General features: G+C 30.7%; 1 protein-coding gene across 1 annotated transcript in view; it reads right to left on the bottom strand.

Annotated features, from left to right (window-relative positions):
- Positions 1 to 5,995: 5,995 nt before the first annotated feature.
- Positions 5,996 to 16,058, bottom strand: part of LOC134706561 (calcitonin receptor-like) — a 51,403-nt gene continuing 41,340 nt past the window's right edge. The window contains exons 8-13 of the mRNA XM_063565591.1: positions 12,896 to 12,959; positions 12,531 to 12,610; positions 11,323 to 11,458; positions 10,434 to 10,475; positions 8,935 to 9,063; positions 5,996 to 8,454 (exon numbers count right to left, since the gene is read on the bottom strand). Of these exons, the coding sequence (XP_063421661.1) occupies positions 8,401 to 8,454; positions 8,935 to 9,063; positions 10,434 to 10,475; positions 11,323 to 11,458; positions 12,531 to 12,610; positions 12,896 to 12,959 (505 nt within the window). The 3' untranslated portion in view covers positions 5,996 to 8,400. The remainder of the gene's footprint in view (positions 8,455 to 8,934; positions 9,064 to 10,433; positions 10,476 to 11,322; positions 11,459 to 12,530; positions 12,611 to 12,895; positions 12,960 to 16,058) is intronic.

The following is a 16,058-nucleotide window of genomic DNA, read 5'->3' as shown; positions in this document are numbered from 1 at the left end:
AAAAATTCGGGTATAGAAGTCAAAATTGTGCTTTAATCTTTTTTTAAATAACTATTAAATCAAAAAAATATATAGCAAACAAACATAAAAAAGGCATATAGACAAAGCACAAAGATAAAACGCATATTGCCTTATACTAACTAGCCATAGTGTAGTGTTATAATTTCAATTAACAAACGCGTTATTCGTATCATCACACAAACATTCACGATATCCACAAAGGTGTAATGCCAATCCATATTTGTTAATAAAAAGGATCAAAACTTATATATTTTACAAATTAGGACTCACTCGAAAGACTTGTTAAAGTACATACAGATTATTTCTGTTAGGTCGAAATAACCTCAAAATAAAGATAATCAGAGATGACGCATTCGCATAATAATATAACTTTAATGTACTGTCTTAATGAAGCGAAGGTTACCAACAATCTATGACCATCTATATCAATCGATAATCAGACCTTGCAGACATACAATCCCGTCTCTTTCAATTTTACAGTGCAAAGCGAAAACATAGTTTCATCAAAAATATCACTTCCTCGTCTATTCCTTTTCTCCTAGATTTTCTGGATAAGAACCTCGTTTTCTGAATAGTTATCATATAATTTTGTTTTAATTTTCTCTATCAGTTTCACACGGAAATTTTTTTTTTGCAAAAATATTGGGAGCAAAACTTTATGTGTTTATCTTACACTATTTTTTGTTTGTTTTGTTGTTTCGCAAATAGTATAACACCGAACTAACAAATGTACGTTATATCTGCCGTAATATTATCCAGATTCCTCTTTTGGAATAAAAGGAGATATGAATCTAAAGGGCAAACATAAACTCTAAATTGAGAAACACAGATGACACCATTGTCATAGGTTTACATCGTCATTGCTCAACAGTCAATAACAACATACACATGTCTATTAGTGTCAAATTCATAATCGGCACAATTACAATAACAGCCCTTAATTATTTGAAGAACACAAATCGACACCGGATTCATGATTTAATATTAAACACTTGTGTAGTATTTATGTAGAAGTTAATGTGTGTAACATTTGTAATCCAAATTAAATACAAAGAATATCTTTCAATAAACACTTTGTTTGCTAATTCGTACGACGGCAAATTATCCTTTGTCGGTTAGTGGAACAATATTATAAACAGTTTTTATTCACTGAACAGAAAATGCTTCTGTGCTTATACATATTTGCATAACAGAATATTTATGTAAAAAAGAATTGTTATTATACCGACTTTTTTTCACACAAATCTTATAAATTTTGACATTCAGTGAATAATTGAATAATTACGAAAAGCACGAAATAGATCAGAATAATTTTGAGTTACTAAACACAACACCACAAACTAACTTGAACAAAACAGTAAAAAGTGGTTCTGTTCATTTAAATTATGATGATTTAATTTGATGGAACAAACAGTGAAAGTAAAATCAATTATATTAAATATGTGATATGATTGTATTACATGAAAAATTATATATAAAACAACACGTTTTATCACAAAAAAGGGCACATGTAATTTTAAGAAATAAACGATAAAAATTGATGTTTCATGATCATAACAAGGAAATGTAATAATAAGTATGGAATGCTACTTTTAGTAATTGTATATGGTTTTAAAAGCGTTGACCGTGCTCCCATTTTTAGAATGAGGCGCTTCTGCGCTTCATACAAAATGTACTTCGGTAAAAGATTTTACAGCCCAATGAGATCACAGAAAGAAACATTCAATTCTTAAAATATATCAAAATAACAAGGACAGTGATTTGGTAATATAAGGAACAAGTTTCAATAACATTAAAAAAAAATCATTTAAAAAGTGATCAATCATCAGTAATCGGGTTTTCTTTAAAACAATAAGACAAAAAAGTGATTATACTCAAGCATTAAATATCACGAGCGAAACCAGTATAAATTGACTCTTCATTTTTGGAATTATTTTATACATATAATCAAGTCTACTTAGTTCTCGTCACTCGGAATTTAATATTTTGAGCAGCTGTAAAATGTAAAGGCAGAACTGTATCTGGTGTTCAATTCAATTAAATAATCTTTATGTACTTTACATTACGATAGAGCACGATTAGAACTTGACAAATCATATACAACTTATAATTGATTTGTGCGTGTTTTTCAATTATCTTGCTGGCGCAAAGTCTGTAAAAGTTATTAGCTTTGCTTGTCAACCTTATTTGTACTGGCCTGACAAAAGATGTTTTGGTTTAATATAGATCAGATTGCACTTTGACAAGAAACCTATTTTATGTCCAAACAGATACCAATAAGTCAAAAAATTCCTGAGAAAACAAATTTAATGTAACATGCTTGTTATCAGATAAACACTGGCATGTCGTTAACCTAAATAAAGTATTATTGTTTCAATAACCTGTTGCATAACAAAAGGCTGCGGTGAATGGTATTGTAATGACATTATTTAAAATGTTTGAATATCAAGTAAATCAAATATCTGATAACCATTTAATTGAGTAATTAATTTAATACTGACCGAGATTGTGTATTTCAAAGTACACTTATATTTGATTTAACTTTCGAAGAAGGTAAAGGTAATGAAGTATCCGAACTGCAATTAATGCTTATACAAATGTGAGTTATTAATCGGAGAATTTAAAAACATAAAATTTAGGATAGATATTATTTACTTATCTCTTTGCTCAGTTCTTTACCAGACCAGTAGTCAGTACTTCGGTGTTTACATGAATTTCAATTATGTGGTCATTTTTATAAATTAACTGTTTACTTAACTTTGAATTTTGCAAAAAATTAAGGATTTTTGTATCCCAGGAATAGATTACCTTAGCCGTATTTGGCACAACATTTTGGAATTTTGGATCCTCAATGCTCTTCAACTTCGTACTTTTTTGGCTTTATAAATATTTTCATATGAGCGTCACTGGTGAGTCTTATGGAAACGAAACGCGCGTCGTCTGAAGTACTAAATTATAATCCTGGTACCTTTGATAACTACTTAATAGAATTAGATATCACGGCTTTATTACGTCAAATATGTTGACCCAGCATTAAGAACTTTGACACGGACATATCACCGATGTCAATATATATGAACCGATGTTGATAAGTTTGACCCGAACTTCGATACTGGAACAATTCGATTCCTCATAATGTGCCAGTACTTTGGTACTTGAATAAAAATACAAATATATTTCAATAAAATTAGCAGTTACAAAATATCAAAATAAAATGTTTTCTATATATATTTCTCGCACGCAATTCTCCGTTTCCTTGACTGGGTTTTGCTTTACTGTTCGTCCTTTATGGTTTTTACCACTTCCTCAAATAACTTGGAATATTTTTACCTAAAGTCAGTAAAGATACACCAATAATCGAAATGCGCATCTGGTGCAATACAATTGCTACTGTTAAGGATATTGTAGAATGGTCAAAATGTTTTTTTTTTTTTTTTTTTATCTTGCATCAAAAGTTAAACTCTGTGCTAATTCGATTTTGGTAAGGCACATCATTGTAATTTACTGAACTTTGTTGGCTTCAATGTTTGAAATCGTCTCAGAAAAAGAATTACATTTTTGAGTACAGGACATCGTTATTACATATTTACACGTTCTAAAGTTCTTTGAACTTATTTTCAGTTACATTATGCAATTCCTTGACATGATATTGTTTATCATGGTTACTTTGTTCTTTGGTTTTCGTTATCTTAGATAATGATAGAAAAAGGTAAGAGCTTTTTACTTATAGAATGTTTATTGCATGTTCTTACGTATACCCCTTTCTGATGATCCTTATAACATAGAGGACAGAGATTGAATGTAAACTTTTAACCCCGACATCTTTATATTTGCCTGTCCTATTTAGTATGGAGCCTATACAGTGATTATCATTTGTTTTATCTTGTTGTTTTTGTCATTTAGGGCACTTGGCATTAATGATAGATATGTGGTCATAATATCATTAACACATGATTGTCACTTAACACACACATATGTTATTGTCCATATTGGAAGAAAAATCACTGCGTTTTTCAATTAATATACAAATAAGGAGATAATGTATAATTCCAGTGCTACAATTAACACATAAGGTCATCATACGGTCTTCTGTATTAAAATTATTGCAATTGGAACAATTATACGTTAGCATATCTAAATTAGGACAATAGCATGTATACTGTTCATACCAATGGCGTTTAGTCAGCGATAACTGAGACCCGGGACAACAATTAGGGAAACCCAATTCTATAGCATATCAATATTATAATGTTTTCAACACCATGTCGTATAGTAAGCAATACCTGGGATCTCAAAATTTTTAACAATCAGAGAAAGCCAATGTTCTGGTTCGTTCTGATACCGTACATGAATAACAAAATCAAGCTAACATGTATGTGACCTGTACAAGAACATAATGAGTACGTGCATGAGGTCGTATACAGGTTAATATGGGTAAAACCTTTGTTGTGTCTATCTATATGATATCAACAAGATTAAGTTATGGTTATTTGAAAATTCTTTTTTGAATACCAAACTTTATATATTCAAGAAAATTGGAAATACAATATTACATTTGCGCAAAAATTATAAAAAAATATTTATTTGAATATAATGCATTAAAACAAATAAGTAAGATCTTTTTTGTATATGCACATTTTAAATAATAATCTTGTAAATGTATAAATTAAAACCAGAGTATCAACAGCTTTATAACATTCCGTTTCTCTTCATGGACACATGCATGTTGTAGTAAGTTTTGTTTTAATGCTTTGTCTATTAAAATTGTTAAAAAAAATATTTTGGGAGGAAAAACTTGCATCTGATTTTGGTGTTGTATCCTATAAAGTATATGGTTATTTATTGCGACTTAGATAACATCTCCTATTTTAACCGACATATGAACCATGTTTAGCTCCTTTAACTGGTAAACTGTTTAATCAAAACAGAATGTCATATTTCTAAAACAAATCATTAATTCATTTTTTTTCAATTTTTATATTATAATCGCACGTTTGTGTAGATGTCAATGTATATAGATTATTTCAAGAATCTAAACACTTTTGAGTTGAAGTACCCCAAATAAATATACTGGATATACATGAGTTTCTGAAGGTTTCATGAGCCACTCAACATAGAGCCATTTGACCTAAGATATCCCCATATTTAAGCTGCTACATGTATAAGATAGTAAAACTCCATCTTCGCGATTTTTTGAACTATGAAATATAATAGTTATGCACATGTAGTAAGTTGTACTGTTACACCACTGTCCAAGGTAAGGGTGAAGGTTGGGATCTCGCTAAGAAGTTTAACCCCACCACATTATGTATGTATGTGGCTATCTGAATTGCAAGTCGGGACCCTCTTATTCAGTAGTTGTCGTTTGTTGGTGTTTCAGATTTATGTGTTTCTTTCATTTTTGGTACATAAATTAGGTCGTTAGTTTTTTCGTTTGAATAGTTTTACATTTGTCATTTCGGTGCCTTTTATAGCTGACTATGCGGTATCGGCTTTGGTCATTATTGAAGGCCGTACAGTTACCTTTAGTTGTTTATTTCTGTGTCATTTGATCTTTTGTGGAGAGTTGTCTCATTGGCATTTATACCATATCTTCTTTTTTATATGCTTTAGATTTGCGTCTAAAACCTGACATATCTTTTATTTAAAATAATTATATAAAGATGATCAACAAGACATGATTTATAAATAAGTCACCATGGGCCAAATCGTCAATCGACGTCTTATTGGAGTTCTTGTTCTTAACTGAATATTTTTATCATTCTGTTTGCGTTGTTGCTTAATATCTTTAATCTTTAAAAGGTAGATAAACACTTTAATAGACAAAAATGGCCAGTACGACATGATATAATGTTGTCAAAAGAGTAGTAGAAACTTTATATAGTGATTGCTCTTAAATGGCCATTGTTTAACCTTTTTTGTGTTTAGCAAAACTAAAGGAAATGAATACCTGTAAATAAGAAAAAAAACAAGATGAAAATCATAAATTTTATTATAGTCTACAAAGTTTCAGAAGAGCATCATTTGAAAAAGATGCCCATGTACCAAGGTGACATAGCTTTTAAACCACACTTCTATTCGAGGGAATATATTTGCTGAATGTTAAAAAAGTTTATTATTATTTATTTCAAGAAAAGAGGATTTCATGTGACATAACGACGCCATACAGATTAGGGTTTGATAAATAACGGCAACAGAAGTATGCAGCTGTTCAATAGTCATAATATGATTAAGCAAAAACAAAGCGTTTGTAACATTGACTGATATCGATCGCCTCATGCATGACTGATATATAACAATTGCTGTTTATTGTTTTATAAAAATACTATTTTTTTCACTACTATGTATATAACAAATATCACCTTTAAAGGAAGGATATAATTGTTGTATTATACTGAACTTTATAAAATTAAACGGTTTAAGCCAACTAGTTATTTCCTCGACGTGGATTTTATCTGTTAATTGTACTAATTGCAAATTAGAAAACGAATAAAAGGTTTAGCTAGATATAAAACAAGATCTTATCCACCATTTTCGAAATGCCTGTACCATGATAGGCATATTTTCCCATTCGTTTGATGTTTTTAAAGCTTCGATCACACCTTGCTGGATAGCACGAACGGACGCCTAACAGATGAAAACAAAAGTTGTCCGTTGACAATATTGTTATCCGTTAGGAGTCCGTTGATGTACTGATAGAATAAAATGGACGTGTAACGGATACATAACGGAGACACAACGGATATGCAACGTACGAGAAACGGACACGTACCGGACAGAACGGATGTCGAATGTACATCCAACGGACCAGTAACGAATAAAACGGACACCTAACGGAAGCGTACCGGATAAATCGGATGAACGGAAAAATCAAAGGCGACAATAATAATACATGTTAATCGCATAAATATTCATAATGTTTCTGTGTAACTGGTTTTGGTTTGTTCTTCAAAATTCCGCCATAGAGCAGTGTCTGGCTAGAATAAGAACTGCTTTATTGTGACGACGTGCCTATACTCTAAGATCGATTATGATTAATAAGAATTCATGAACCTTAAGAAATCTGACATACCAATAATTGTCATTTCTGACGCTAAATTTTCAATTGGCATTTATCCGTTTCAGATCCGTTCATCATCCGTTTTATCCGTTAGACGTCCGGTGGAAGTCCGTTTCTCATCCGTTCAATATCCGTTTTATCCGTTCAACGTCCGGTAGAAGTCCGTGGGTGAATTTATCTTCCAGACCTCCAACGGATGTATAACGGACACGTAACGGATACAAAACGGAAACGAAACGGACGAGAACCGTACAAAACGGACACCTAACGGACGTTCAACGGACATTTTATCCGTTAGACGTCCGTTCAAAGTTTTGAACATGCTCAAAATTTTCCACCGGACAGAACGGACGTCGACGGAAAAAAACAGACGCTTAACGGACATGCAACGGAAATGGACGGACGTCTAACGGACTTGAACGGATTGAAAAAAAGTTATCCGTTAGGCGTCCGTTTGCGCTATCCGGTAAAGTATGACCGAGGCTTAAGCTTTTGATTTTGCCATTTGTTAAAGGATGTTCCGATTGGAAATTGCAGTGAAGTCGTTTTTTTTTTGTTATTTCATTTTTGCGTTTGCTCAGTGTTTTTGTATTCAGGAAAAATGGTTTATTTTTTTCTAAATAAAAAAATGTTGCTCCTATACGTAAGTATAACAATATATCTTAATACTATGAATTCTTTAAACACATAACTAAAAAAAAACGTACAGCCTTGGGATATCAAGTACCTATATCAGAGTGCAAGACGACTTTGTTGCATATCGACATGTTTGAAGTACTTTAAGCATGTTTCAGCAACAGTTTAAAATTCTTCGAGATGGTAATATTTTTCATAGCATAGTTTTTAATTTGGATTTTATAATCTGGAATACAGATACTATTAAGTTAACTACGTTTCATGTACACAATTTTTATTGTATGTTGTTATATATATTTCTAAAATTGAGAATGGAAATGGGGAATGTATCAAAGAGACATGAACCCGACCCTATTTTGATTTACATACCTATACATTATCAATAATTAAAAAAACCTCATAGTATACAAAGATAATATTTAGAACTGTTTTTAATAAAAATAGGACACCAAAGATATTGCAAAACTTTTAAAGTTTCTGTAATATACAGAAATAATGTTAAGACACAATTTTAAGAATAATGCCGTACATCAAAGAACATTGGAAAATTGCATTACAAAACACTATATTATAACCGACTACAAAACGATATATAAAAAAACTTCTATTATTCATTCAGTTTATCGCTGCTGTTTTGCACTTCCGTTTTCCCTGAATATTTCTTTTATCTGTTACTCGTTACTCTACACATCACAAACTGTGTCTTGCAGTGGCACCATTTCTGGCTTATCTGTGAACTGGAAAATAATTATCATAGTATTTATATCATTGTATCGAGACTCTGGTAAGAATATAATATGATAACTAATATAAACACAGTAGCCATAGCGTTGTCCGTTTTTTGCAACTTATGAGTGTCTCTTTTATACATTTTGCTTCTCTTGTTTGAAACCATAAGTAAACATAAACTTGATGAGTATAAACAGTTTGTTTCGTCTTTAATTTTTGTGAAATCTGATAATATATAAAAAGAAACCACGAATAAGGCGTGACACAATGATCTTAAAGTATTCGCCTTGAAGTTCAACTGTGGTAATTTTTAATTAGTATTTCGGGATAAATGACCCTTTTTAACTTTGTTTTTATTTTCAACAACATATAAAATATGTTGTGCAAGCTTTCATCTGAAATAAATATTAGTCTTATTTAATCAACAAGGACGAACATGGGCTCGGATCATCAGATTTAATACTTAAAACTCAATTGTACTAACAAACCTTTTTGTTACAATCGTCAGCCATATTTTCTGTAACAGTATAATGTGTAGATGAACAGCGATGTTTCCTGCGCCCGCTTCCATACATCAACCAATGCTGATCCCATTTACGTTTCAAAATCGCAATGATCTTAAAAATCAAAAGGGTACATTATTTATTTAAGGTAATCACTATACTAGTAGATTTCTTTTATTGACAACATAAAGATGAATATTACAGAGATGCACAGCTGTTCTGGTTGTTAGTTGTATATTAATGTGTAAATTTGCGAGACGAGTACGCTACCAAGAGATCACTGAGTCGCCTGAACAGTCTGCTTAACTTTTTTTTAATTACATATATATAAACGATTAACCTATGTTTTATCACTACAAATTAAAGTTTGTCCATATAAGAAAGGTTCTTGTCCAAAATAATTCATTTTGAGTGTGCATACATTTTAAAATAAATTGGTCCGTTGCTAAACTGATTTGAATTGGATCAACGCCTGTGTTTTTAAAATTTTGATATTCGCCTTTTGTATTATTCCTTTTATTAACGCATATTTATGATTGAAATATGGGAGGAGGTCCATTTGAGCCGAAAGTAAAACACACCATTGTCATGTTTATGCCTTTTCAAACTGTCATGTTTATCCAAACAATGAGGCTACACACATTTCAAGGACCGGTAGTGTGCTTCTTACACTCGCTCACACGTCGTTCTGAATTATATTGCTTTTGTACTGCGTTGTTTAAATAAGTAAGTGTATTATAGTATACAACTACAGGAAAACCTTTTTACAGGCCTTGTTATTAAATAAACAACTAGTAGTGTTGTTTTAGTACATGCAATCATTTAAATAGTCAAATGATACTGCATCATCGACAATACGTTCGTGAGATAACTTATACCAACGTTAAAGTGCAGGACGACGCTGTTGCATTTCAACATGTTTTGAATTATTTCAGCAACAGTTCAATATTCTTTGCGGTGGTTATGGTTTTATGGCTAAGTTTTAACTTTGGTTTTATAATCTAGAATACCGATAATAAAAAATTAAGTGAATACACATATCTTATTGTATGTTCTTACAAGGACACTTTAAAAATGAAAATACCCCATAATTGAAGAAAAAACTAATATTAAAGGTCCAAGTTCTTAAATTTCCATCTGAGATCTTTGCCCTTAAACTTTGACATATATATTACCAAAAAATTACTTATCATATAGAACCAAATGTTGATCAAGTTCAAACTGTAACTGTAATTTTCCTTTTAGAAACAGGAAATTCGAAACTGTACTTTAGTAAATAGTAGTAGTATGATCTAGTATGCGTACAGTTAATAAAAAAAAAGAAATAACTATTAGCAAATGGCACGATTAATTATCAATAATTTCATAGTGATATATTGTTTGACAAATCATGAAACAAATTGTATCAACTATGGTAAACTTGTTATACCAAACATAATGGTAAAGACAGGACACCTGAAATCGGTAAATGAAAAAAAACTTACCTCACTATTACAAAAGCAATACATGATGGATACGAACGAACCCTATAAATAAAAAAATATGTCAACTGAATTATTTTCATTAACCTAGTACATAGGAGTCCTTTGTTATTTTTCAACTATAGTTATTTCATTTAGCTTTTTCATTTGGTTTGTATTGTCAAAAACTAAGACATTTATAGTTCCTGGTATGTCGGTTGTTTTCAAATGTTTTCTGTCTGTTTATTCCTAATTGTAGGACAATGTATTTATTATATAACCCTTAATGTTGCTTTAGAGGTTAAAGTTATGTATAGGAAGTGTTTGATATGAATACAACGGTCATTTTGCGATCATTAAATGCCTTTATTTAAAGCTCTTTCATTTCCGCTTCCTACAACTAATAGTCATTGTATAATCTGGTAATTACGTATTCATTAATTGTACGATTAATGTATTTCAAACTGTTCATGGATCAGTGTTACAATTTATAAAGCGTTATTGACACAAATGACATAGTGGAGAACGATTTATTTACATCACGTTTAAGAAATAGTACCACTTGTCACATGTTTCTGAACGTTTCTTCATATCTTGTGGGAAAAGAATTATATACACATTAAAATCTTATTTGGTAATGATAAACGAGGTCTCCGAATAATGTAATGAAAAAAATGCGAATGGAAATGTGTGGGTTTTTTCTTATTTCCATAGAAGGTATCTGACTTTTCTTCCTTATTTATATTTCTATTTCTGCTTAAAATGTTTAAAATGTTGGTATTTGACCACGAGTTTTCATTTTTATTTACATATATCTTTCTTCATGATAAGTGTTCAGCATCCTATATCTATTAGACTGGAATATTGTTAAACTATTTATAATTACACAACTCTTATCATACGAGAACAATACCTGCAGTGAAGTTAAAACTGCCACCGAATACACATAGATATCTGATAAACCAGAACTTTCACTTGGTCTCATTGGTAATACAAGATACTGTAATCCTAGTAATGGAAGTAATACCAAAGTGGCTCTTGCTGCTTTCCTAAAAATATATATTTGTATATTTGTATAAACATTGACTTTTTGTTAACGAAATAGTATAAGGCAACTTCATAACAAATTCAGACATATTAAACTGTAAAAGAATCTAAAATTAATATCTACATTATCAACTTTTCATAGCAACCGTTAGATGTTCCACTACATGAATCAAGCTGACTTACTTTTATCTAAATGGACATGTTGCAAGTTGATAACTGTAAGTGTTGTGGTATATTTGTTCGATGATACGATCTCGCTTTGAAAGAATTGAATGCTTTGAAATAATTAAATGGTAAGAATGATAAGCATATGGGCAAAACAAATTTATATAATGTAAATACATTTCAATGGGCATTTGTTGAAGTCATACACTTGTCGTACATAACCAAACAGGCAACAGTAATTACCGATACTCAAATTATGTACATCTATTTTGTATAAATGACACCTGGCAAATCTCAAAAGCCATGAACGGAAAGAGACAAGGCGATTCGACTCAGTTCGCGTCCATTGTCAATCACACATTGCCCTTAATTCGAATCCAGAGTTAGTTGCAACTTTCGTAAAAGAAAACAGGAAACAATCAGAATACTATCGTAGTGTTTTTATACCTTTATCGATTTCACCTGTACCTGGTGAATTAAGAAACAGATACTTTATACCGGTCGAATAACTAGTGAAACCATTACATGCTCTTATATTGTAGTGTCAATTGTAGTTATTCTTTCTGTTTATGAACACTCATTGTTCTACCCTTATGCATATATGGTGTATACCAGATCTGACACACTATTACAACTATAATTTCAATGCTCATCACCTTTGTAATTGATTTTATAATGCAATTGCTTTGTAAACTATGGCATCTTCACCATTGTCCTTTTTTGGCCTTATTAACTGTTTTGGATTGGAGCGTAACTGAGGAGTCTTTTGTTGACGAAACGTGCGGATGGTGTAAGTACAAAATTTAATCCTGGTATATATGAGTTTATTTACTAAAGTGTAAGCAAATTATCTTTGATGAGATTCTTCCAAACGCCGTGGAAGGAGATTATTCTTAAATCGTAACCTACTTGCTTTGTGATGCTTCTGGAATTTTCTGCAACTTTGTCATCAGCAGTCTAACAATATTAACAAGGAACATTATGTTGATCTAAAATATGCAAAGTTTGATTTAACAGAAAATATAAATTTCAATAAACAAATAAAATTAAATAAATCTTGATGTGATGTTTAATCTGTGTAAGCCAGTTAAAGAATATAATAGCAAACACGTCTAATATTATTGATCATAACAACCTTTCTGTAGAAATTCGATCATTTACTTGCATTTTCTTGTAATAAAAGAAAAAAACAGCATATATATCTTTAAGAAAAATTGTTGCAAGTAACAACATTATATCTATCCATTCAATGCATGTCTGTGTTGAATACTTACACAAATGGAAACAACTATTGGACCATACATAATCCATTGTAAACTACTTTCGGCATGCCAACATCTAAAACATAACATGTAATAATTACAACAAAATACTATAACATATTATATCAATTTTAATGATGATACATATAGATTACAAAATGGCAATTTTCATATGATAACCCTTATCAGGCCGAGAGCCGACAGGCTCGATGGATGATTTTGACCATGGGCTAATCATGGGTCTGACATGAAAAATAACACGTTATGTTCTTTTTATCATATACTTCAGCAGATTATATAGAGACAAGAACTTTTTAAAACTTTATAAAGTTCTTTTATTGTATTATTTTTTTGCAAAGCACAAATGTAAACGTCATTCGAATTTGTACTAATTAATTTATATATCATACATAAAAATTCTTAAATTTCACATTCTGTCATCATCAGGTGTATCAAAAATGATAGGTAGGGAAATAATCATTTTAGTATTTAAGATTTTATGACATTTTGGCAATAGTATGGATTGTAAAAGCGATCATTATAATACATTGGCGTCACTGATGATTGTTTTTTAGACTAAACGCGCGTCTGGCGTATAAACTTTAATTCTGTTATCTATAATGAGTTTATTTGTATTGCATTAAGTTTGGTATTTATCAACATGCAGCTGGATATTGTTCAATATCCACCACACTGACACTGGGTCAACGACAATTACATGCTGAATTTGCATTACTGATTTCAAAAGAAATACAAAATTTGATGAATCATTTTGATAATTAAGAAAACATTAAGTTTAATACGCTTAAACTAAAACTTGCAGTGAGGTAAGAGTTATTATTTGGGCAGTATTGCGTTTTGCCTCAATGTGACTTCGAGAAAAATTACAGCAATAAAGGCGTTTGTCCTTTAATGCATGTACTGATTTTGTGTCTTAGATGGATATCCCATATCCTTTTGTTTTTCTGTTATTGATAAGACGAATGAAAATTGATTTCCGTATCGAACTAGGGGCTTCGCAGCGATAAGTTACATTTAACCGTTAGTCAATCACACGTTTAGTTATTTAATACACTAGTTATATACATTAATTTAAAAAAAAAAATGAAATTTTACACATTTACGAGTAAACATCCTGTATTATCAGGCTAACAGAAAAACAAACAGCAATTAATGTCACTATATCTATGAAATTGGTATTGAAGAAGGCATTCATTACGAAAACCAATCGTCGAAATGTCGAATGCCATAAACTAAAGCACTATATATCTTAAAATAATTCAGAATGTGTCAACTGTTGTAAAATACCTTATGATATAATCACTTTTACAACATTCAAATTATCTTAATCTGCTGTTTTCACATCTTTTAATGTAAAGATATTTTCTGTGGGAATATCAATCATTGTCGTAATGTATATTGCATGTATATTTTAATTAACGAGTAGGATTCGATCAATTTCTAAGATGAAGCTGTTGAGTTCAAACAATCAAGCATGAAGAAATAAGACGGTAGAATGAATTGCAAACAAAAGGTTAAGACAATTCTTGAAAAAGTATTTGAGTACGACAATATTTCTGCACTAATACGTTGTTGTTTTTATGAAATATGTTGGAATGAATAAATGTATCCAATTTAAAACAATATTTTTACTAAAATTTCATGAATTTTTAAACTACAAAAGTACTAGATAACTTTTTTAAGTTTTAAGAAATTGCTGTTCTGTAAAGCCTTTGGTTACTCACTGTTTCAATTTTAATTATAAACAATGTCAAAATCAATGCATACTCCATTAAAACTACCAAGATTTTAAAGATGATAATCGTTGTTGCATATTTATAGAAATAAATCAAATTTTAACCAAATCTAGAAAGAGTTCAATCTATTAGCCTAATGTCAAATCGTTCCTGATATTTGTAAGATTAATACGGTTACCTGATTTCGGGCACACCGGACGACTCATTAGTGCCGGAACTTTCAAAACAGATGACGTCTTGGTAAACAATGATTTCAAGAGTCTTCTTAATTTATTTCCGTTAAATACTATATCAAAATTACATTCGGGCAAATTACTTTTTTGGGATTATTTCAAAAGTTTTAAATTAATACATACTATTATTGAACCGGCCTTTGAAAAATGACATTTTCACTTTTTTCCCACGAAATCTTGTACATGCAAATTTCAAATTTAAATATAAAAAGTGAGTAAAGACGGTACATTTATAGTTGCATATTTCAAAAGTGCATATCATAATTGACGTGTGAAGTAATTGAAGAAAAAATCGACGAGAATTTTCTGTATTCTTTGTCCTTAAATGGGGGTATACTAGTTGCCTCCTATGTTTTGATTTTTGCTAAATTCACAGATAATTTAAGTGACTGGAAATAATGTAGGTCTATGATCCAGTCAATGTCCGATAATATTTGTTCGTATGTTAGGTATACTTTGGATCAAGTATTGAATGCAAATCTGATATGCAAATACATCAGATTTGCATTCGCTAATGACGGTTTTCTATGTTAGAATCATCAAAATTCCATTAATGTAGTGTTTTCTGTTTAAAAGCGATTTTTTTCATCTCCCTTGAGACTCTCTAAACCAATGTCAATTACCATGGCGTCCAAACATCCTTGTCAATCGTTATGCAATTGTGTTTTAGTTTAATTACAATATAAAAATTTTGTTCATCACGGAATAAATGGTAAAGAATATTTGTTCCAACAGGAATAGATGTTATGACAATGTTTATAACAAAGTTTCCATTGGAACGTCTGTTAGGCGGAACAAATATACGTTGACAGGCATACCCTTTGCTCATTTGTGTTTCATGATATTTGCATTTCAAATAATTATTATCGTGTTCAATGTTGAAAATAATCACATCTTTATCTATGCATTAGTCGATGCTTATCAAAAAAAATGAAAATAAGCGATTATCAATTATAAGTCAGTACATTTTTGATAAATGTCCACGACATACCAATCTTACAGAAACAAATAATCAGAACTTCTGAAACAATTGATATCTAGACGTCATCATGTGATTTTATTTAGATGTCATCATGTGATTTTATTTAGATGTCATCATGTGATTTTCAACGATAATATTGTATCTCTCTATATCATTTCTATACACAGAGCGTTCTAAATGGTATCGATTCACGCATTGCGTTA

This window comes from Mytilus trossulus, chromosome 2 (assembly GCF_036588685.1).
Source record: "Mytilus trossulus isolate FHL-02 chromosome 2, PNRI_Mtr1.1.1.hap1, whole genome shotgun sequence".
Taxonomy (NCBI): Eukaryota; Metazoa; Mollusca; class Bivalvia; order Mytilida; family Mytilidae; genus Mytilus; species Mytilus trossulus.
This window is presented reverse-complemented; position numbering and strand designations above follow the sequence as displayed.